The sequence below is a fragment of the Pieris brassicae genome, chromosome 7 (genome assembly GCF_905147105.1).
Source record: "Pieris brassicae chromosome 7, ilPieBrab1.1, whole genome shotgun sequence".
NCBI lineage: Eukaryota > Metazoa > Arthropoda > Insecta > Lepidoptera > Pieridae > Pieris > Pieris brassicae.
The window spans coordinates 20,284,654-20,309,842 of NC_059671.1; the positions used below are offsets into that span (position 1 = coordinate 20,284,654).

Consider the following 25,189-nt stretch of genomic DNA (forward strand, 5'->3'; position numbering starts at 1 on the left):
TAGTTTATTTTATAGATTGGTTGAAAAATGTCATTACTTAAATACATTTATCTATATTAAATTTTATCTTTTAGTTTCTCCAGAGTTTCTCTTGAGTTGCAAGTATCACTTAAATAAGATAGCGAAGATCGTATACTGTTGTTTGCTTAGAAATTTTGTCTCCGCTTTACTTATCCTGGGAATATATATAAAAGAGATGTTAGCAGTTTTCGTGCTCGATGTAGTATATTTTTATATTGTCACATTATCTAATAATGTGTATACATTTTGCAAAGGGAATCTAAAAAACGTGTAGCATCGAAGTCGTGTTTTTAGCAATCCATTAACTATCATAAAACATAATTATAAATTAATTTATTCAATTATTATATAAAATAATCCTACCTTCTTAACTGTTTCTTGCTAAGAATGACGGCCATGAGCGCTAAATTCGCAGACATGCCCAAGCTTGACAATGCCAGAAGTGCCGCAGCACTTGCTGCTCCACCTGGTGGGCACAACCTGGTGTTATTGACTATAGAGGCGTTGGTGGCTCCTGCTGATCCAAACCGGAGGTTGGCTCCTATCATCGCCACCGCTGACCCTGCTGAAAATATACTTATATTACGTATATATTATAAGTCGTGTCGAGTTCTCCTCTTTCTGTGTTACCTTACCAATTAACCTAGGTATAATAAACATACTTTAGGCCCTAATCTGACAATATATTATCAGTTCTATTTATCAGTTAATGTTCTATTTATCAATTTTTAAATATTATTAAGACTATGTCATAAGAATATTGTAATTATATTTTTGTGTTGTAAATATACCTAACAAAATATGCATTGAACATTCAAAGTACATGCATGGGTCATGTTGATAAGGTTCATGTACAGATAATTAAATTATTTCTCTAGAAAAATAATTATTACTAAAATTACGCGGATCTATTTATAAATTTATTCTGGAAAACAGTTGTCGTAAAAATATAACTAATGTGACACTTCGTAGCTTTAAGTTACATGGAATGTTTAGCCCTTTCTAATCGTATGTTAGAAAACAATTTAAAACATTTTTTTTAATTATTGTGAAAAAAACAAATTTATATTTTTGTAAAAAAATTTCATCTACATTTAAAATACCTGCTATACGAAACTTGTGATTTGGCTAACTGCAAAGGCATTATGCAATACAATTTGTTGAGTAATGAAACGAAATCTGTTTTCTCATTTAAATTCTGTTTGAAGAGCTTTTATATTGAATCGCTTTACTATGGACATAATGTACTTAATATTTCATACTCTGTAGTGGTGTAAAAATTACTTCACACGTTACTAGTTTATTTAAGTTATTGTATACATAATAAAAAAAGAAGTCTATATCAGTGTGGTGAAACACAAACTGGATACAGTTCAACTACTAAGGTAGCAGATGTATAGACTAAAGACAAAATATCACATGGGAAAGAAACATAGATAACGTCATAAACCAATAATGACGGTAAAGGACAAAATAATTTAGAAAATGGAATTATCAAATTAAGGAAATAGCCGAGACACGGTTTGTAACAGAATACAGAAAACTTACAGGACTTGGAGAGGGCTTTTGGCACAAACAGATATATATAAAAATTAAAAACCAACTCTAATCAGTTTGCATAGGTCATCTACTATACATATGATTGCCCCTCAGCCCTTTCAATCATAATAATGCTGTATTTATCAGTCCTCTCTTTTAGAAGGTAACTGAATATTTAAAGTTTCTTCATTTTCTTTTTTCATTTTCCTACTTCATATTATTTTCTTTTTACGCTGACATCTATTATAAACTAAACTCATCTATCCTCTCATCTCTGCGCTCTCTTGTTATATATGTAGTTGATTTATAATAAATTACGTAAATTTTATGTCTTCTGGTCAATTCAATTTAAATTGTTTATTCCACTTCTACAAGTGTTTTAACTCATAGATTCAAATTTTATTTGTACAGGTGGGCTTCTTGCTCATATAATACAGGATGAAACATAAACTGATTTGGATATTATTGCATAAGAATATCTTCTAACTGGTTTAAACTCTGAAGTTTATAAAAACAGTTATAAGTGTTTTATGGTGTGACTAAATCACTAACGAATATCAATATCCCATCCTAAACAATTACTTCTCAGAAACGGTATTTAAAAAACGAGTAAATAGTTCCGGCAAACTGATAAACTGGTGCTGGTGCCCTAGCAAAGTATAATTGAAAAGTGCAGGAATATCATCATTCACAAAGATATTCATCTCAATTAGGCCTTGTTTTATAAATAGAACAACGTTTATTCAAAAGATTTTACCTTATTTTATAGGTGTATTTATATCATTGATTGGTTCACCTGCATCTTCAAAACAACTATCGCCAACATGGCATTTACTTTAATCACTCCCTGAATCGATTATATAATTTACTGTAACACGATAGGTATTGTGACAACATCAGTTCTCGACAGACGTGACGCCAAACGAATACGAATGTTTTTGCTATATAAATTCGTTTGGCGTTAGTGGAGCCCGCCTGTCGAAAAGCCCCTTGTCAAACCGTGTTTTGCAACGCAATTCTCAATCTTGCCGCCAAACAACGAATCAGGCGTCGACTATTCGATATCACGTGATTTTCAATTGTGCTATATTTTCATATTTATTTATACGTTCTAAAGCAATGTGTATGCCTAAAAAACTACGAGAAAATATGACTTCAAATATCAGTTATACTAGAACATAAATATTGTTTACTCAAATCTAAATTTTGTTCTGGTGCAATATTTTTATTAATTATTCCGTCTATTGTATATGGCTTTGTAATAAAATTCGTAGAATTTCCCTTTATGCCCAACTCCTTCAAAATGAACAGGTATTCATAATACGTTTCGTCTTTTTTGACGACTACTGTATATATTTGATTCGTGGGAATCCACTGTTTAACTGGAATTCACCTAGCAACTTTTAAATTCCTCATAAGTTTTAAAAACATGTTTGGCATTAACTCATCATTCATTCAAAAAAAATTGAAATGAACACACAATTAATTGTTCCACCACCTATCTAAATGTAATTACTTGTAGAATAACTTTAGGCCGGACCTAAAGAAAACAAAATAGTAGGTGGGTGCCAGGGATCTAGCTAGCTCTATTTCAATTAACTGGATTACAGTGAAAATGAGGTTTAATTCATAAAAGTATCATTCAAATTATTAATATATGAAACAAATATACAATACCTGCCGACATCTTATCCATGTTGGCGGGTTTAAAAGCTCGTATCACACAAACGTATACCACTTATGCCCTCCACCTTTCCACTGCATCTTAGGTTGTTCTTCATTAGTCACTTGCATCACACGTTACACTTAAGTGTTAAACATCATTTCACTTCACACTTATCTCGTAAATCTGACCTAGATTAGTAATAAATATGTTTTTAAGGATGCTAATGTTGAAATATTTTTCGCTTCGGTTTTTACGAAGTTATCCGTTATCCGGTTATCCGTTTATAACGAATCTATATTCGTTCGGATGTTTATAAAATATTTTCTTCTACTATCGTCTAGATATATGATATCTAGAATTGAGTATTTGTGTAGATTTCAAGAAATCCGAAATCAAAACAATGAAGGTATACCACTACTGGTAGCCTTACCAACTTGTTATTTAGTTCATATGTGGCATGAGCCATAGCTCATGGAAACATATAACATACAAAAGGAACTCTAACATTCATAGTGTTTGTATATGATGCAGATAACGTTATACGACATTGTTATGTTCAATCAATCAAGGTTTATAATAATTTACCGAAAACATTCAATCGATCTTCCTACTACAGTTTTTAAAAATCTACTTAATGTACTACTTTTAGAAAAAAAAATTCTTAATGATTATTTACGTGAAACATTATAATTAATATTAATTTGATAACGTAAATATATTTTAAAATGTGATAATGAAGTGATCAAATAAAATAAGAATTGACTATTATGATGATGAATGATATGACTCATAATGTAATTGTAACTTCTATTCTACCTTTTAACACATATTTTCACGCCATTATGTGTGGCAAAATTTGCAAAGTTTAGATTGTACAACAATGATATTTTTGTACCATATTATTGCAATTAGGTACTGGAGTTCTGTTAATAATGCAATACCTTTTTAATATAATTAAAATTCTCGTGTCACGATGTTCGTTCCCATACTCCTCGGAAACGGCTCGACCGATGTTTATGAATTTTTAATGCATATTCAGTAAGCCTCAGAATTAGCTACGATATATTTTTCAAACCCCTAAGTGAAAATCAGTATCTACCCCAAAAGAATTTTATTTTATTTTTTTAGGCAATTTTTTTTTGTTTTTACTTTTTTATGATACAACATACAAATAAATATACAAACAACCCTAAATTGTCACCCCTCATCAACTAATTTTTTATTATAGTAGATAGGTTATTTTTATTGAACTAAAAATGTTTGCCGGTAATAATGTACAGTGCAAAACGCCATTTGCCGGGTCAGCTAGTATATTATATCGATAACAACGCCTATTATACAATTTTTTGCCAAAATAAATGTTAATATTAACAAGTGACCAAAGAACAGTTACAGAAATACAAAGATTGCAGCGCCACTGACTTATTATTTTTCTCGTTATATTTAACGAGATACAGAAAATAGCGTTTATTCAAATCTACAACTATAATCAGCAACATAACAAGCTAAGTTCTTGTACATTGTTAAGTATTTCTCTCACTGCCCTCCCTCGGGAGGTATCCATTGTGAAACACAATTTATTATATTGCTTACACACAAAGATACGTTTTTCTGCGTTCCGTATACCACAGTCGTAATGTATCTGTAAAACTTAATTAAAATGTATGCTTTATTTACGTTGGGTTGAGATATCTATTCTCGTATAAACAATAATGACATTAAGGTATATGTACAATAATAAAAACAATACATAACAGATTGGGTCACAACTTTAGAAGAGAAATAAAAAAAAATACAAGAAAAAACAAAACACGGTTTACAAACGAAACGCTATCTATAGAGACTAAGAAAGACTATCTTATAAGGAGGTTATGAACGCCCGATCAACAATTTTGTACTAAATTTTATACTGTACCGTAATGCGTTTTGGTATAACGCGATTTCCATATTGCGCTGTATTTTACGTGGATATTTCTCAAGTTATATATCTGTTGTATGAAATTTATAATGATTTGTGAATTCCATAATTAGCTTTGCGTATTGCATCTGTTTCAATTATGTTATTATAAAATTAAATTATATAACTTTATTAAATTCGTGTACCTAGTTTTTAAATTATTAAAAACAACGTGTTTACCTACAACGCGGTACTGATCTACCGCGTTATAGGGGCATTACTGTACTTGGTCTTTTGTAAATCCGTGTGATTGCCGAAGACAACTGGACTTTTATATTTGCTGTGTAAGTAAATGTACTACAAACCAACCAACGAATTTAGCTACCCAAGAATTTGTGTGCTAAATAACACTGTGAACACATTTAGTACTTTAAAGAAGTTAACATTAAGAAATGCACATATTTATACACAAACAGATATTTAAGACTATGACTGTATTTAAACTTGATAAATCAAGATTAGTAAATGAAATAAAAATAAAGTAAATAAATTGCGAGTCGATCCACGATATGTGTCATGCTTGCTTGTCACACTTGCTGCTGCCATATCAGCACTACAGACATTGAGAGAACTACAACAAAATTTCATAGAAACACGTCGGGATTGATAACACAATCGCTGTTGGAATTCACACTACCTAGCTTACACTTTTACATTACCTAGCTTATGCTAAGGAAACTTGATCAACGAAATAAGTTTAGAAATTTCAGCCCTATTGTAACTCAGTTTTCGCATTAAGACACACATTCGGTCCGTTGTGCGTTACGTCTTGGCTTATGGGATTCACAATAATAATATACGTCAAAAATTGTTAAGTTCTAAAAGTATTTAAAAAGTTTCACCTAAACTTCGATAATACTGTACAAAATTTTCCAAGTTTTCAAATTACTTCCTCACCTTGGAGACTCAAACTGGGAAAAGCTTGGAATTTAAAATGCATTTTATTTTTCAACTGTCGGCGCCGACCCAGTAACCTTTTAACTAATATAACAATTTTTATTTGGGAGGTTAATTTGCCAAAAGCTGATTTTTGACATAGTGATGATTTTATGAAGAAACAAAGCATAATTCAAAGACTATTAAGAAATACTTATATTTGCCTAGCTATCCTTCGTTTCGGACTAGTCCGATTGGTTTATTTAGACTTTTTAGTAGCTACTTACGAACGTATGGAATATTTTGTTTTGCTACCCCACAGGGGCTGTTTGCTTTTCTGAAATAAAAACTAAACCTTTTTTCATTTCTTAATTCAAGGACTAAATTAAAAAAAAACTTGAATTGGTCTAGCCATCTTCGAGTTTTGCGAATAATTTATGTTTATGCATAGGAACAACGAGCTCTTTTAATCTTACTATGATAACGGTGTAATCTAATAACAATAAATACAATAACTGACCTTATTCATTTCAAAGGTTGGGCAACAAACGCCTGAATTATAATATTTAGTGACAAAAACCTTGTTAATATGGAAATGTGAAAACCATTTTCTGAGATAACATCACGCTATATGTGCAATAAAAAAACATAACACATTGGGGTTACAACAATAAAAGAGAAATTTAAAAAATTACAAGAAAAAAACAAAACACGGTTTCTAAACAAAGCGCTATCAAACGATAGAAAATTGGATACTACGAATCTGAGGGTGTTATGTAAAAAAATATGACCTAAAAACATGTTGTATATGTGCCACATACTCTTTCAGTCCCAAGATACGCAGTCCATTGAGATCTTGTCAAAGAGGTATATTTGAAATGAGTGAAAAACCGCGTTATTCATATGTAACTTGTTAAAATGGTTTTGCGCTTTCTGTTGTAATAAATTGATAAAGTTTTCCCAAACAACTGACCAAGGTTATATTGATGATTCATGGCTCAGTTGTAAAACTTTCTACTTACAAATACGGAAATTTATGCATTATAAGTACTGTAAATTATGTGTTAGCCTGTTAGTCTCGCGATTAAGTGTCTTACTCGGGATATACAAAGTTTCTTAATCACGTCTTTACGTGAATGACATTTCATTAGGTCGATAAATTGAGAACGTGTGTATGAAGAAAACTAAAATAGAAGATGTATATATATTACTTAGAGCAGTGTTGGCCTAGTGACTTCATCGTGCGTCTCTCATCCCTGAGGACGTAGGTTCGTTCCCCAGCTGTGCACCAATGGATTTTCTTTCTATGTGCGCATTTAACATTAGCTCGAACGGTGAAGGAAAACATCGTGGGGAAACCGGCTTGCCTTAAACCCAAAAAGTCGGCGGCGTGCGTCAGGCACAGAAGGCTGATCACCTACTTACCTATTAGTTTAACAAATGATCATGAAACCGAAAATATTCACTTGAAATGCAAAAGAAACAATAATATTTTTTCATAGCAAAACAATATCTAGAAGTCCCCGAGCGAATTGAATGCCCACAAGTTAATAAGTACATAGTACTGGAGATGTGAAACTTACCTTGTAAATATATTCTATAGTTTTTATTTTCTTCTTTTAATTATCTACGAATTAAAGTTCATCTATTTACTATACCTAAAAAAGCGTAGAAGGGTTACAGCATTGCTACAACGCACGTATCATGTCTACGAAAAAGGAGTCGTAGCACGTCTACGAGACTGTACGTAGCGTTAAAAATACTTGCCGCTTTTACAAAGACGAGGAAGTGGAAAGATAATACGTGTACATTATGATTTCAAGAAGGCTTCATTTCGTATGAGTGTTCTTACATGATACGTGACAAGCTTTTATATTCTTCGCTTACCACAAGATTATTTCGTTGCAGGCAATCGTGGAATTAATTAACCATAATTTACTTTTTATTTTAAAGTAATTTGATTTATGAGAAATAATATTTTATAGTTATATAATAATAATAAAAAATTACGTAAAAAGTGTTTTATATTTGATGAATAACATTAACAATACATGCATAAATAAATATAAGTTTAACATATTTATATTTTTCGACATAACGCCACTAACAATAGAAAAAATATACTGCACGGACCACAGAATATGTCTACAGATATTTTATTGATAGATGGAAGTGCCCAGGTTTATATCTTAACTCTAGGACTTTCATGTTTTGGCTTAGGTAATTGATAAATTACTATAAAAAATGCGCGACCTACTACAGGTTTTGATTCTTTTTATCTCCGTTTTTTAAAAGTAAGCGACTTAAAATACTTAGTAACATTTTGACCTAGGAACCTATAACATCCTCTCCAGAAATACGTGGATACCCAAACCAATATTTATAAAACTTAAACTTTTCCCTCATATGAAATACGCTTACATCAGCTAGTAATGAAATGTTCGATTCGCAAAAATCGTTTAAAGCGAGCCAACCGACACTCGAATATTATTAGGTTGTTATTTAGGTCTATAGGTTGCATATAGGGAAGGTATAAATAGCGTGCCCTAAAATGTGAAATGAGTCTCTTGATGTCAAGGCCCATTCCAATATCCATACAATAGTATGGTGGTATGGTTCGTTTCGAAAGCTCATTGTAAACGCAAAATTGTATTTAATACAAAATTTAAGGCAAGTTCAAAAGTAAAACTAATTTGTACATGAAGTTAAATTCAATCTTCATGTATTTTTGTTATATAATTAATGCTTCAAGAAACCGGAAGCTTTGTTATGATTGCATCGTGACAATCGTACGTCTGGATATGTAAATAACGATTTTTGACGTTATATAAATCAATTATTGATATCTGTTAATTACTTCTATGCTAAAGTTTAATTTAAAAATCAGCTTCCGTTAAAGCAACAGTGACCTTTATATGCGACTGGTATAAACGCGATAATATCTCTCTGACTTCTCGATATAAGCACTTAGGAATATTACGATCGGTTTATCGCAGCTTATATCAATAAAAATGCTCTTAAATTCTGAAAACATTTTGATTTAAAGATTATCTGTATTTATTTTTTTATGTAGAAGAGATGGCTAACGGGAAAGATGTTTATCAAATATATGACGCCGCCCATGGACACTGGCAGAAAACTGAAAAAGAAACGGTTATGAAACAGTTATGAAACAATGGAAACCAATGAATGGAATTTTATAGTCTGCCTTGATGTCCAATGATGAAACCGTTATACAGCTTATGTTCTGCTATATTATTTAGCACCAGCTGTTCTTCTGGTTCATCTTATTAGAACAATAAACTAAAAATATAATATTCTAATAAAAATAATGAAATATGACGGACTATGACATCAATGCTACATCTAGTAAAAAATCTAATTCGAACTATGTTCTATGTTTTGCTTTGTTGACTGATCGAGTTTATTATGTCTGTTTTGTTTTGTTATTTTATATACCTACATCTGTTCGCTCTAATTATTCATCTTAGTTTTACATTTGTTTCTCAGTAAATTATGTATGCAACTCTTACGAGAAATAAAGTTGTTCCTAAACCAAAAAAATCTTGTGTGTGAGGGGATATTTTAAGACTATAATAATAGTGAAGATAGTGAACACAATTTTATTATTTTTTATGATTTGCAATTTTTTTTGTAATAGGATTTTTTTACGTCATACCGCCGCGCATGTATAGTCACAAGTGCGTTGCCGGCCGTATATTATAAGTCATAACCAACCCCATTTTAAAAGCAACACTAGAATGCGACACTACTGCTTAACGACATCAAAACAGGAAATATTAAAAGCGTACATGTTTCGTAATAAACAAAGTTATTCAACCAGTGCATATCACAAACCTCAAATCATTTTAACTTTCCCGCCGCGGGATTAGGGACTTGTTAAAAATTACGCGCAAACTTTGTTAAATAGGTTACAGCAAAGTTTACGCAAACTTATAATTTGGTTCAATGTAAATCTTATATAAAGTGAAGCTCGTACGTCGAAGATATTTATAAATTTTTATACATAGCTCCTCCTTAGGTGTTCACCTGCTATTCCAGATATTTCAGAACAGCTACATTTTTGGAGAGGGCGAAGGTTCTAATTATAACAGACCCGCCGGCTCGATAGCCTCTCTCCTATTTTTATATTTTAATTTAATTTACAGTCTTATACTACATACGTAAGTAAACAATGATGGCATCCCACCATATGTACGTTTGCATATTGTAAGTTTCGCATCGGACCCTTGTGCAGTTTTCATTAGTACAGATAATTGGAGAAAAAAGGACTTATTAGTTATGTTAGAGAAAAGACGCTTCGACGATTAGGGCTTCGGTAAATCATGGTTTTATTTTGGTTACAGAGTATTGTACTTTTATTAAATTTTAGTTTGCTTACTAACATTGTTTTTGTTTTTTTAATTCCATGACGATTGTCAACTGGCATCATTGTCAGAGGAGTCAGGAAGTCAGCATTTCTATGTATGTCAATATCATTGTGTAAAAAATAAATGGAGGAAGCAAATTCAGGCAATATATGTAAGCATTTACTCTTGGCTAAAATGCTTGAATGCCTTGCCGAATAAAAACGTATTGCGTAAAAGTGGATCGTAAAAAGATTTACGAGTTTGGAAATATTTAACTTAAGATGTGCGTGAATTGAAGATGCTTTGTATATGTTAAATCCTATTTTATATAGTTATAATAATGTATTTAGTGTAAATTCAATACACTAACAATTTTATTGCAGTTGCACTAAGCATTTTAGCACACTTTAACTTTGACATCATTTTTGTCTCCTGGTTTCTGTTCTTAAACTGTGTTAAAATCAAAACTTCAATAATAACAATGGTTTGATAGATATTAAGACTAGATTTAATAAAAGTTATTAAACCTAAAAAACAGTAACTGGTACTAAACTAGATATAAAAGTTCAATAATGAGGTTATTGAACTTTTATCATCATCATATCATCTTTTTAACCCCTGGATGGGGCTGTGGATGCCACAGTGAGTCTCCATCGCGTTTGGTCTTAAGCCTCGTATTTCACCTCGCTCCAAGTCTTTCTCTGTTTGCCTCATCTGCAACTTTTCCTGGGACGGCCACGCTTTCCTTGCGGATTCCAATCAACCACCTGCTTGGGGATATAATTGGAATTATTCGTAGTGTCTGGCTTACCGATTATATTTTAAATCTTCTACCAAATATAAATCATGGCTGGAAGTTTCGACTGTGCTTCAGAAATCAGATCAGTCATTGGAATGAAGCGTGAAAAGCACTTAGTACAAAAATAGAAACGTGAGGTAAATAGTGAAAAAATGTGTAAAAATAATACTGCTCTATTGACTTTATCCATTTAAGTTTATACCTTTTTTGTAGCAAACTCTTCTGGCATAAGTGTCAGCAAACGCTTCATGGGAATCCAACATAAAAGGGCTTTTAAATACATATAATATACATATTTTTATATTATATTATAAATAAATTTTATTCCTGACGTTTTTAACTGTATATTAAGTTACATGAATAAATTATGTTTAGATTTTTGTATCTCGCGTTAAGCCTCAAAAATTGTCAATGTATTTATTTTTCAATTCAATTGCCGCCATGCTTGAGACAAGTTTGTATGCAACGGTTAACGTGTCAAAGCAAGACTAATAAACAGTACTTGACTATTATATATAGTAAAGCAATAAAGTAATTTTATAAGAGTATCTTTAAGTGGACAAACCTGAGTTCACGAGTCCACGTAAAAATTGATTTATTAATTAGCACTTTATTGTGACATCAACCATCGTAAGGAAACCTAAATCTACAACACGTAGCACCCACAGAAGACTCATATGTATATACTCTATGTATAAAACACGTGAAATCTGTGGTGAAGACCCATATTTTATTTTTCTCTCAAACATCACACCTAATAATAATGAGGATAATCAGACACTTATGAAAAAATATACGTGTGAAAATTACATGAGAACTTAAGAAGGATACCAGATGCATGTAAGTTCCTCATAATCGAGTAGTCTGCACACAACTATTTGTATTGAAGCGAATATACACTGTAAATACTTGATAATGGAGGGATAAAAAAATAATAATATTATTATTTTTTTGCTATTATTAGCAAGGTTACAAACCTTATAAGTTCGTTAACGGTATAAGTTCTGGCACCACTGCGTTATTACTCTTTTCCCGAAGAATATTAACAAACTTATGTAATCTCTCATGTTTCTAATTCTCAGTTACATGTAAGCCATCTTAATCTTTTATCTTTAGCAACGACTGCCCTTTGGCGAGGTTCTATTTTAGCCTAACCTACATTCGGGAGATCTTGTAAAAAGCATTTAATTTTACACGTATTACTTTGAACGTTAAAAATGTAAAGTCTGTGGTATCTTAACTTGGAGGTCGTGAATTTGACCCTCTTTGCAACAGTTTTTATGCTACTGATTCTAAAAATATAGAAAACAACTTATAGCACATATACGCTTAACTTTCTTAGTAATAGAGAATAAAAAATTATATTGTTATTTTTTGTATAGTCGGTTGCTTTTTAAAAGAATTTCTGTTAATATGGGGGCAGTTAACACTTGCTTGTGTGCCTATGTTATGCCGATATTTGAGGCTATTATAACAATAAAAAATATGGCATTTTAAAACACGAAACACATATTTCATCTTTATAATACTAATATATTATATATGTCGGAGCAAAGGCGTTACTGTCAACTGCCACTGTCATTATGTCACACATCTTATTACTCTTAATAATAATATTTAACTATAGAACCCCTATTGCTATCGACTATTGAATAGGCGTTAATTAATCGATCTAGCATCTAGATCTCGCATTGGACAATCAAAGAAATCACTTGTATTGCTAGATTGAACTGATTTCAATTTGACGTTGTTAATTTACAAGCTCTGTATCATATATTGACATTGACAGCTGACAGTAACGTCATTGCTCCGTAATGTATAGTATATATATTGTTATACGCTATATTGTTTAAAACAATATGCCGTATTTTTTTTGTATTATAGCATTACAACCTAATGCCACTGTGTTATGATATATTCTTATAAGAATTTGTACGTACCATTCAATATATTTGTCTTTTAAGTGGGAAAGATGACCAATATGAAATTTCGAAGTCAAAAGTCGTGTTCCCCAGTCCAACACTTCAAGCTTTCTTAAAAGAAATATATAGATAAAAAAGAAAAAGTTGGATTGCGTTGATCGTGAATGGTTTGCCATCCAGTCACAACCAAACGTAACGAATGAGAAATGTATTAAATAAATTTAAAAATTACTGGATTGTGACCACCACTTTACAATAGCAACGTAATCTATCGTCTAAAAATGGTAACTGAACAAGCCAGAACGTTATCTATATACAACGATATGATTTATTGATAGATGTTTAAATATTCGCTAGTAGGCTGATCATTAAAAAAAGCAATGTAAAGTGCCTATTTGATACCTAATCTGCATTTTTAAGCAACAATTTACTCGTAAAGACTAAAATTTGACATGAGATATGTTTTGTTATCAACAAATATAAACATAATTGTCATATATTTTAGAAAATTTAGCTTATAACACATCTTTAATAATTAAATAAATATATATGCTGGTATTTTTCCACAGAAATACCCATTCCGTAAGACAAATAACAGATATTAAAACTACCTACGATCAACACGAAATCTTTAGCGGTTTGAGTGTAATCAACATAAAATTTATTGCTTTCCTGAAAATCTGCGCCATTTGACCGACGGGAATACGAATGTCATGATTGCTACTGTATTTTTACTGAGATCGCCCTTTCCATTTATTCGGAGATATATATAATGTGTAAAAAGCAAGTTTATTTGCTAACAAAATGGATTCTATAAATAGTAATAAAATTTATTTCCAACATACTAATTTACAGTATTTACTAACAATAAAAATAATTGATTAAAGAAAATTAAAAAACAATTGAAAGTTTAGTAACTGTGACAGTATACCTTTAATGCTGGCAGCATTTCCTCGCTGTATTGCGATACTTATTCGTTGATCAAGGAAAGCACAAGCAATCGGTACTGTCTACCAACTTAAATCTTCAAATAGCGCCTCTGGAAAATGCCACGGCAAGAGTCTACACCAGAGGTAACAAAATCGAAGTTGAAGGAAAGACTTATATTTGAGCCGTTTATTATTCCCTGCCTGCTCTGATGCTCCAAATTTGCTTGTGTGAGGAGGGTCAGACGGCTTACGTTATTCAATCAATTAATTCTTTTACAAGTTTAAATTTGTTTTCAAGAATTAAGTGTTAAGTAGTAAGAGACGTTTAATTAGAGTTGTCCTAAAATGATCTTATAATGTTAGGGTTATTATAATATCTAAGATTCTGTATATTATTAGGCTAGTCTGTATTATTATGTTTTATCAACGTTAACGAATTTCAGTTTATAGAAGCAGTATTTTAAGCTGACCCAGGTATTATTCACTTAAAAGAGTTCTTCAAATCTTACAAAATACAAATACATACAAAAATTACACATTATAATTAATAAAGATTTTTTTTTTAATTTTGGTTGTTTTTGGTTGATTTACGTTTTGCGTATTTTGAGAACGTCGCAGGGTCAGCTGTCTATATATTGTGCCGTAGTTATTAGTGTATCAGTTTTCTTAAATTCACAACTAAATTCATTTTAATGTTAGCGGCATTTTAATATTGGCCTCAATTAATTTCGACTTTTAGATAAGTTTTTAGACATATTGCCAAGAAAATTTCTACATATTATTACGACAAAAAAGAGATACTACGTCATTCCACGCAAAATTTTCCATGAATATTTCACATCTTCCGCCATTTTGAATACTAAGTTGCGCTTAGCTTGTAATATTCTTAGAAAAAATAGTACAACAACTTATGAAAGTTTGACATAAGCTACAAATATAACAATAACAATTAACAAGTAAATGAAATTACCAAGAGTAAATGCAAATTTCTAACAGAAGGGATAATTTTATTTTACCCTGTCAAAAGATACTAAAAGAACACAACACTTATTTTTTAATTTTATTTTCTCCAATTGTTAGATGTCAGAACAGAAGTCAGTTTTTGTTAAGGATTTTACCAGATATTAGGTGACGCTTAGGTTGTAGCGTACTAGACAAAGTATTAATAACATAGCGTGTGGATAATAGCTTGTGACGAACATACTATTTTTTTTAAAGTCTAGTAGGTTACAAAAGCAGGTACCCCTAGTATACGATGCATGGATTGCACTACATAGAACAAGGGATAATTTTAACAGAACTGACAATTGGATTGCTATTTGCCTGTAATGCTTTACGATAGTAAAGCTGATAAGCATAGGAAAATTATATGTAACGCTTTTTATTACTTAACGTTTTAACAGCGATATCTATTATATGCTATTTTGCTAATGTTATACACATACGACAACCGACAATTTTAGGGGGAAATAGCCAAAGAAAATATGAAAAAAAAAATGTAAAATCATGGTATTTTTTAAGAGGAACATACGACATATACAAACCTAATACATGCATGTGCATTATTGACAAGTGTGCACAACATTAAAAGGGAAACATGAAAATAGTAAGAGAAAAATTAATAATACAATAACAATAAACGTCAATTAATTAGGTTAAGCAAGCAAATTCTACTACTAATATCGATCTTTTTTCGCACTCCTCTACTGCTTCATTTAAGAATAGGTTAAAACAACTATTCGAGTAGTAAACCTTGTATCTTTCTTCTTATTTTGGCTACTAGTATATCTGTCGTTCTACCGATCTATAAACTTTGTATTGTCTACTTAAATATTTTGTTTTGCTTTACATCCTTTTTGTTTATCAGTGAAACTATTTGTGGATATATCCAATGCTTACATTCTTATGTTTATATTTCTTTTCTGACTTCTACTTTTAGAGATGTATCTGTCTGTTTCCCAAATGAATAAATAAATATTAAAGAACCTAAGCAATTTACTTCTACAATAATAAAAATATTTTATTCGAGTACACATAGTTACACTAAGTCCATGTCAGTTATGTTTTTACTAGTACTCGACCTCCGACGGAGTGAAGGCCTCCTCCAAATTCAATTTTTTCATTTTTTTTCCCGCAAACCTTTTTATTTCGTTTTCCCAAGTTTTTGGTGGGCATCCTCTCTTTTTTCTTCCCACTGGGTCTTTTAGACCAATCTACCATCACAAATGCGGCCAATGTGATGTAATATAGTACGTCTTTTATTTTCGTACGGCTTCGTATCACATTGTTTTATATCTTGTCATTTAGTTTCAACTGAAGAATCAAGCGCTCCATATTTGGTAATTTGGCATACTTCAATCTTATTTATATTTATAACGCCTTATTAAAAATCCACGTATGGCATCCAGATATAGAAATATGCATGTGTTCATGACTGTTATTTTATATCGTTAAACTAAGCAAATACAATTTACTTATCGTACTTCTATTTGATTATTTAATTAACAATTTAGTTTGGTTGTAATGTATATAAACACATCTATAAATTACAACCTTGAACAAATGTGAATCACGTTGTGGTCTCATGAACCTGATTTCCAAGCCCTAAATCATTTCCCACAAATGCATTAACCATTTTGGTGATAAATGGTTGGCATTCTAAACTAGATGTCTTGTGCCGAAGATAGATCTTAATGACCGCCTACTAATGACAGGATTTAATACCCTTTGAAGGAACATTTTCAACCTTAAAATGTTAAATTTACGTCTTTGTTATATTGCTTTGTTAAATAATATGCAACACAATTCATTAACTTGCTTCGACGTGTTTTTTTTACAGCGTTTACATCAAGTACGGTAATGGGAGAATAAATGTTTCATTCTAAACGTAACGTGTAACGTATCTTAAATGTTCGTTCCATGTCTATTAGTAAAACTTAATTAATACGTTGTATGATTAAAAAAACTATGTATAGATGAGGTTAAATTTTATATAGACTTCTTTAGTTAAAACATAAATATGACAAATACGAATTAATTTAAATGTGATTGAGGCAATGTTTTAGTATATATTTTTTTATTTGTATTGCAAAACGAATCTACCCGAACCCGAAAATACAAGTACGAAATCGAAAAACCATTGTATGAATAATATTTGCTAATTTTTTCTTGCATAATATCAAAAAGGTTGCATATGTAACAATAAATCAGTGGTGCTACAATCTGTTTAGGTCTAGACCTCACATTTCTGGATCTGTCTCATGATAATTTGTCAATCTAATAGGCAAGTAGGTGATCAGCCTTCTGTGCCTGACGCACGCCGTCGACTTTTTTTATGGGTCTAAGGCAAGCCGGTTTCCTCACGACGTTTTCCTTCACCTAGCAAGCTAATGTTAAATGCGCATATAGGAAGAAAATCCAATGGTGCACAGCCGGGGATAGAACCTTCTACCTCAGCTCAGGGATGAGTGTCGCACGCTGAAGCCACCAGGCCAACACTGCTCTTTGTAATAAATTATTATGATCTGCCACAAATCTAGAACATATGTTCTACGTCCGTGATTGATTCTTGCATCTGTATGATTATTGCAAATAATCTCTTCTGATTAGCAAAGGTTTTTATTACAAAATGTTTTGCAACCAGTTAATGCTCCATCGTCACATTTAAAGAAAAAATATCGGAAAAAAACTCATTTGAGTGAATATATTCAGTATAATTAAAAATATTAAAAAAGGTATAGAATATAAATGATAATATTTGGTTAGACAGATATTATTTTCCTTCGCATCGATGCTCTGATAGTGCTCGTTCAGCGTATCTCGGTACACTGTTATTCAAAAGTCACTTCAGACGAGCCTCGGTTATATAAATAATATTTACTTTTTATAAATAGTATTTTATACGTTATTCAAGTAAGGCGTTTATTTTTTAGTAAAGCATGTGACGGTTAACACGGTAATAAATCTTAGTTAGAGTCATACATTCGCGCTTTAAGATTTTGGTAACGATGTGGTAAGTAGATTCTAAATATTAATTATAAATAACGACTCACTGGTTTATTAGTCTTACTGAGAACGCGGACAAATATATTGAGAAACATAAAAACAGTTTATAGTTTCTCTATATACTGACGAAAACAAAACACAAATATAGAAAATAGATTTGCCGAGATAAAAGGCATAGACACCCAACAGTCAAACTTAAATAGCCAGAGAATTAATGATGGCTGTCATAAATCCATCCCGTCTGAAAACTCCATCAAGCAAACATCGAGGCCATTCCGAGCATCTGCTTCCTTCTCGCGGTATTGAATTTCCCTCCCTATAAGTGTTGCCATAAGAATCTGTATTTATTTCAAACAAAGGAATTCGTATCAATGTTACAAGATAAATCGATTGAAAGTTCTTCCATTATAGGAATCTGCGTCTAATGTTCAACAAGAAAGAAACTTGATTAGATCTATTGTGTTCAATGAAAGTAAGTATTATATTATTAAACCAAATGAAACTAACAAGTTAGTTATGGATTTTACATTTAAGATCTAACTTTTAGCCAAAAGTAACCAATAGTAACCACTTTATGGAACCAGATGCCCACTGAAGTATTTCCGAACCAATTCGACTTAGGGTTCTACAAGAAAAGAGCGTACCAATTCTTGAAAGGCTGACAATGCACTTGCAAGCCCTCTAGCAATGAGAGTGTCATTCATGCCTCATATGTCTGACAGATGCCGCCGTGTTTTTAGCTAAAGCATGTCGGTTTTCTCACGATGTTTTCCTTCAAAGTGTTAAATGCGCACATAGACATAAAGTCCATTGGCGCCCAGTTGGGGATTGAAGCTACGAACTCAGGGATGAGAATCACACGCTGAAGCCACTAAGCCAATATCGCCTTAGTATTGTTTATTGATTGAAAAATATACAAATATACTTTGTGTATTATACACGTCGCTCTTGGGGGTTTTAATAATAAATAATGAGGAGACGATAAAATGTTCAAAGAAAAATATTAAATGTGTCAATTGCATTATGTAAAAAATTCAATCAGAAGTGCTGGGTATCCTATAGGAGCCTACCAAGTGTTGGCCACATCAATTAACTGTAATGTATATTATTATATATATTCACTGTAATATTTCCGAACCAATTCGACGAGGGTCCTACAAGAAAAATTCTTAAAATGCCGACAACGTTGTGGCGTTAAGAGTCATGATCATTATTAAATGTTTATCAGGTACACTTTATTCGTTACTTTTACTTATTAGATTTCTTGGTACCTGTAAGAGAAGTAAAAATCGCACTTAATATTAATTGGAGTAAGAGAGTATTGTGACTTTAATTTAGATTAATATAGTTTTAAATGTGGAAAGTTCTTCGAAACTATAACCTTCACTGAATCATAAAACTGGATACTATAAGGCTGAAGGGTGAAACCAGGGGCTGCAGTAGTGTAGCAACACAAAAAACATACAACACGATATCATAGTACTGTAACATTGTAAATGTTAACTGGCGGTATCGTGCTCGACTTGAAAATTTCCCCGAATTTTCGCACAATTGAAGTATTTGCAAACCCAATGTTTGATGTATTTGTAAAGGATTTTTCGGTCATACCAAAAATAGAAATGACATACAAATGTATAAAAAAATAACATAATATTGTCTATATGGAACTAACCCTTTGTATTTACAATGGCTATGAGCACCAAAACGTTTATGAGAAATTCAATGGAGTTCAATGGTCATTAGGTCTCAGTCTCTTCTAAATAATCTAGACGCAAGGCTTTGCTGTTATGCAACGAAAAATGTGGGTATGATAGAGAAGTAGGTGTGACAAAAAGACAAGTGGCGCTTCAAGTCTTGGCTTCAGATGTGATTTGCTTCGTGATCATTTGTTTTTTAGCAAGAAAATCAGTTTTCTGATATACGCCGTGATTTTTGAGTCTAAGGTGTGTCATTTCTTCACTGTACGGCCAAGTATTAATTGGGATGGTATGCATGCCCCACCCTTGGTTATAAGCACTTAACAACTAAGACGGAACTGAATTGGTACGAACACTTTCAACAAAGTACGGATGGAACCTATTATTATCAATTAATGATTCACAATCGCGTGCCTAAACAGACCGTTCACTAACTTTAATATTTAGTCTCCAAGTATATCTCACTAACCCGGGTACGGGAAATAGAGTGACAAATTAAGTATTTAACTACAATATATCATAAAATTGTATCTAAACTTTTATAATTGTGTTAACTGTATCAGCTTCAATATTATCTGTGAAATCCGAATTCTATTGTAATGTTCATATTTGAATTGGTTTAATCACGGTTAAAGCTCAAACATGCAATATTGCATTTGTTATTCCTGATTTACACTATTTTATAATAGACTTTTAATCGACAAACTATACAAAGCGTCCCAAAGTTATGGGACATGAAGGGAAAGTACCTAAAATATCGTAGATATTTTACTGTAAGAAGATTGTATGTTATTTTTAAAAGTCAGTAATTCTGCATTTAAAGAGTTTCTAAAAATTACATGCCTCGACTGGGAATCAATATCAATATTGTATTGTTAATACTGTATATTAATAAGTACTTTTTTGGTCGATCATAATGAAATAAAACGCGCCATTTTCGTCTTCTATGAGCGTATTTCAATTATAATTCCACCTCCAGTTAGGCTATTTCCAATTCCTTTGTTTGTATGTAAAATAAACGGGTATTTTTCAGCGTATATATATTTACTTAGATTTTCACAATTTGTTGTATGAGAATAAATTCTAAAACGTGTTTTACCTTGTTTTTAGTCGTGACCTCTTAGACTTAAACACTTGACTTTTAAAGTGTTCTGACTCAAAGCGCACAACACAGCTGTAATTATAAGGAACAATTATTTTCTTGTATATTGTTCTGTTGGGAGATAGAAGACTATGTTGCAACCATTTTGACATTTGAGAATTATTAAGTTGTAATTGTATCTTTAAAAAAAACTTCGTTTCAATCTGGAACATGGATTTGTTTTATTAATATAAGTAGGTGATTAACCGTCTGTGCCTAAAACACGCCGTCGGCATGATAAGGCATGCCTTAGACCCAAAATTAATCAGTTCTCTGATGATGTTTTTCTTCACCGTAGGAGCAAGTGTTCAATGGGCACAAAGATAGAAATTTTGCGCACAGCCGGGGCAACCTACCACCTCCGAAATGAGAGACGCATGCTGAAATCATTATGATATCACTACATATATATTGCTATATATATTGAATATGGTTTATAATTTTCTATATTTCTATCTTAACTAGCATTAAATAGCTAAGTTATGTTGTAAGTGGTTGTATTACATTACATAATAGTAGATAAATAATTATATATGTCAACAAAGGTTCAGCTACATAATGTGTAACTGCTAAGTAACTTATTTAGGGAAACAGGGTGTGTGAAAGACTATTCGAGCTTTCAGGTTACGGTAAACTAACATACTTATTAACTGGAAAGTTTAAGAAACCGTTATGTTATGGCTTGCTTCCTTTGTGTTTATACATTTAAAAAAAAGTGCGTACGTACAAAGTAAAATGTAATTATTACTAAGGTAAAAGCCCCAATAGATGATTATGTACCTAGTCACACTGTTTACGTGTGCTAATAATATAAATACATAAAGAATCTGCGTTTACTGCACAAGACGTTATGCGACAGAATTGCCATCTAAAGTTCTAATATGTAACTACTAAACGAATACATCATAATTTATATATATATATATATATATATATCGTGTTTTGTCTCGCTCTCTCCCTCAATGGGTCCCAATCGCTCTCTCCCTTTTCTTCGACTAAACGCTGCACATCTTCATAACCGTAAAAAAATTACCCTCATGCGCCTAAAGAAGTTTCACTTCAATAAATCAGTGGCGCTACAACTTTTTAAGTTTGGTCCTCAGATTTCTGTATCTGCTTCATGATTTGTTAATCAAATAAGAAAATTAGGTGATCAGCCGCACGCCGTCGTATTGGGTCTAAAGTAAACCGGATCCTCACGATGTTTTCCCTCACCGTTGGAGGGAATGTTAAATGCGCACATAGATATAAAGTCAACTGATGCATAGACGGGGATCGAACCTGAGGATCAGGGATTAGAGTCGCCCGCTTAAAGCACTAGGCCAACACTTTTACTTCAAGAAAAGAGCTTACCAATTCTTAAAAAGGCTGACATTCAGAGAGTCCATAGGCGGCAATATCAAAATGGAATATGAAGGATTGATTCATGTGTACCTACCTACTTACAAATGGCTGAGATTCTAAATTAACATTTACAGTCAGTTCTCAATCAAGGACGTAGACCTGACCCTCTTCTTAATAACAACTATTCATATATCAACTAAATAAAGCAAAAAGGATACGCCTAAAACCCTATTGCGGAGTATGAGCTGCATTCGCTGTGTCAATTGTGGGGCACTTAGTATCTACTATGGCTCAAATCTTGCCTAGAAAAAACGACCTTTGTAAAATACAAAATTTTGTAAAAAAATTATTTTCGTAATTGAATATTTTTATCTTAGAAGTATATGTATATTAACATTTTATTAATTTCTTGCTCAATATTTTTTTCTTTGTGGGCGTAAATTTGTTAAAGAAAGACGAAAGAAAAAGTATTTAATAAAGTGTAGTTCAAGATGAGTTATTAGAGATGAAATAATCTTTATTTATTTTAAAATTATAATTAAAAAAGTGAGACGAATGTGAATTTAATATCAATTATTAATTTTCATAAAAACTACAATGATTGAAAAAGTTTTTATAATGTATTAATTATATGTAAATTAGACTTTTTTCACTATCTAAATGTAGTATTAGACTTTTCTTTAAATTAATTTAGTAATTCAAAATGTTTTAAGTTAATATCAATCTTTAATTTTTATAAAAAACTAAAACTAATAAATGTAGAAAGTCGATAAACCGAAAAAGTGACAGTAAAGAGATAGTGACACAAATATTAAACCTGAGATAAAATGAGAGGCAGTTTAAACAGTGTATAAACTAAATTTGCATTGTTTCGTTTAGTTGGTATCTCTAATCCAACACGCGTTGATACCCGATATAATGCGTCCGTTAGGTAAATTGCAATCAAACGCATCGTTTCAACTCACATTTCCCGTGCAACATTCATGAGTTTAGAAATTAAAATTTTGTAATAACCTCAAAACTTATATTTTTTATTACATATTCTTTAGCTAAATCAGAGGCATAAGGTAGCTTATGTATATTTATACTTAAGTAAATATCATTGGTAACTACGTTGATTAAGCACTATTCATTTCTGTTAACAACTTCTTAAGGTTTTGTTCAAAATTATTATTTTGTAGTACGTCTTTGTTGCAATTAAAGCAATATATAGTAGATTCTTTTAAAGGTTCCCTGTTCCTAATGCTTCCTTAAATCCGTTATAACTAAGCTAATAGTCTATGCGTAGCTGAGTTCCGTTGTTCGATAAATAATTATAATTATTAATCTACAAATAAATAATATTAATGGTTGAATCTGAGTGCAGGTAGTTTTTTATTACTTAATTTATTTTACCTGAAAAAAATGATATATTGTATTTTTTTTTTGTTCTTATTTGTTGATATAAATAATTCTAATAATTGATTATATTTAGAAATTAACGTAAGCTTTCATTCGTGTGGTAGTTGGATAATAGTATGCGGTAAGCCTATAGGTATATATAACCTTGTCTCCGCAGTAATCTCACATCACAACAATCATAAACTCAATTTTTTTAAAGTGATAAGATTGAATATACTAATAAAATACTTTTTGGAAATGAATTTTATCTATATGGCTTACAATAAATAAATATCAAGATAGCAAACCATTAAACTACTATCAAACCTTTCTCCAAGTAATTCTATTTAGTCCTTATCAAATAATGAGGTTTGAACCTCTATTTATTTTTATACATAACACTTATTACTGGCCGAAATGAAAAATTTGAAAAACGAATCCGTCAAATCGACCGCGCTGTCAGCTTTCGCGCGCGGCGCGAGCGGTCTTGTCGGCACTTCAACGGGCACTGCCTTTGCGGCAGGAGCCTGCGTCACAGATAGACCCTGGCGCCTTTTGCGGGATCCTAATTAATGGCCAAGCGTGACGCGGACACAGATGATGTCAAATCTCACGGAGTGACGATTTATTTCTTGGATTAATGAAACTTTTTGCAGAATTTGTTTAACCTTTCGTTATTAATGATGGCAATTTTTCTAAAAAAACACATTTAGTGTTATTGAATTCTTATTTTACCTTGTATTACTTATTCTGGCCATGAAGAATGGTGATTTGTGATGAAAAAAGGGGATGTATTAAAATATATGTTTTTCGTTTTATATACTCTAAAAGGAATGATATAAGATAGAACAACCAACATTGGACGTGAATCCAAAACTTGTTACATTTGCAAAGCTTTATGGCTGTAACTGTTCACTGTGAGGAAAAATGCGACGTGAAATTTAGCCTTCTCGCTTCAAAATACGAAAAATTGCTTAAAAGCTTTAACGTGGATTGTCCATTCTAAAAAATTTAATAATTAAAACTACACTACCTATTTTAACTACATAATCGGCAAAATTTTATTTATTGTGTTAAGATTTTAGGTGTGTTTCGTTTATTTGTGGGTTTGGTCTAATATAATATTAATAACCAACGTAAAATATGTTATTTAAAGTTGGGTTTGTAGAGGATTTTTCCTGTTTTTCCGCGCAACGCATGACTGCCCGCATTGTTATTCTTCGATACAGCCTGCAATGGAAAACTATTACTATCTTTTGTACCTACCAAATGTAATCAAAACAAAACATAATACATATATTTTTCATATGAAATGAGTAGGTTTATATAGTTTTATATACATATGTAACATCGTTTTTACTTCTCCGTTGCTTGCTGAGAGCTGCAATAATTCTACTTATAATTGGTTAAACAAAGATGTTCTTACTTGAAGTTGCATCAAGCTGTATCACGCGGCTATCAGTAAAAACAATTACCACATCTCCATACAAATTTTTGCGTTTATAATATCAGTAGGATTGCTGTTACAAGGGGTACGTCCCGC

The 25,189-nt window shown here is 31.7% G+C and overlaps 1 protein-coding gene across 1 annotated transcript in view; it reads right to left on the reverse strand.

Moving 5' to 3' along the window:
• LOC123711884 overlaps positions 1-24,133 on the reverse strand; it is a 50,918-nt gene extending 26,785 nt beyond the window's left edge. Inside the window, exons 1-3 of the mRNA XM_045664732.1 lie at positions 23,955-24,133; positions 3,238-3,414; positions 385-583 (exon numbers count right to left, since the gene is read on the reverse strand). Coding sequence (XP_045520688.1) covers positions 385-583; positions 3,238-3,256 — 218 coding nt within the window. The 5' untranslated portion in view covers positions 3,257-3,414; positions 23,955-24,133. The remainder of the gene's footprint in view (positions 1-384; positions 584-3,237; positions 3,415-23,954) is intronic.
• Between the last annotated feature and the right edge of the window lie 1,056 nt (positions 24,134-25,189).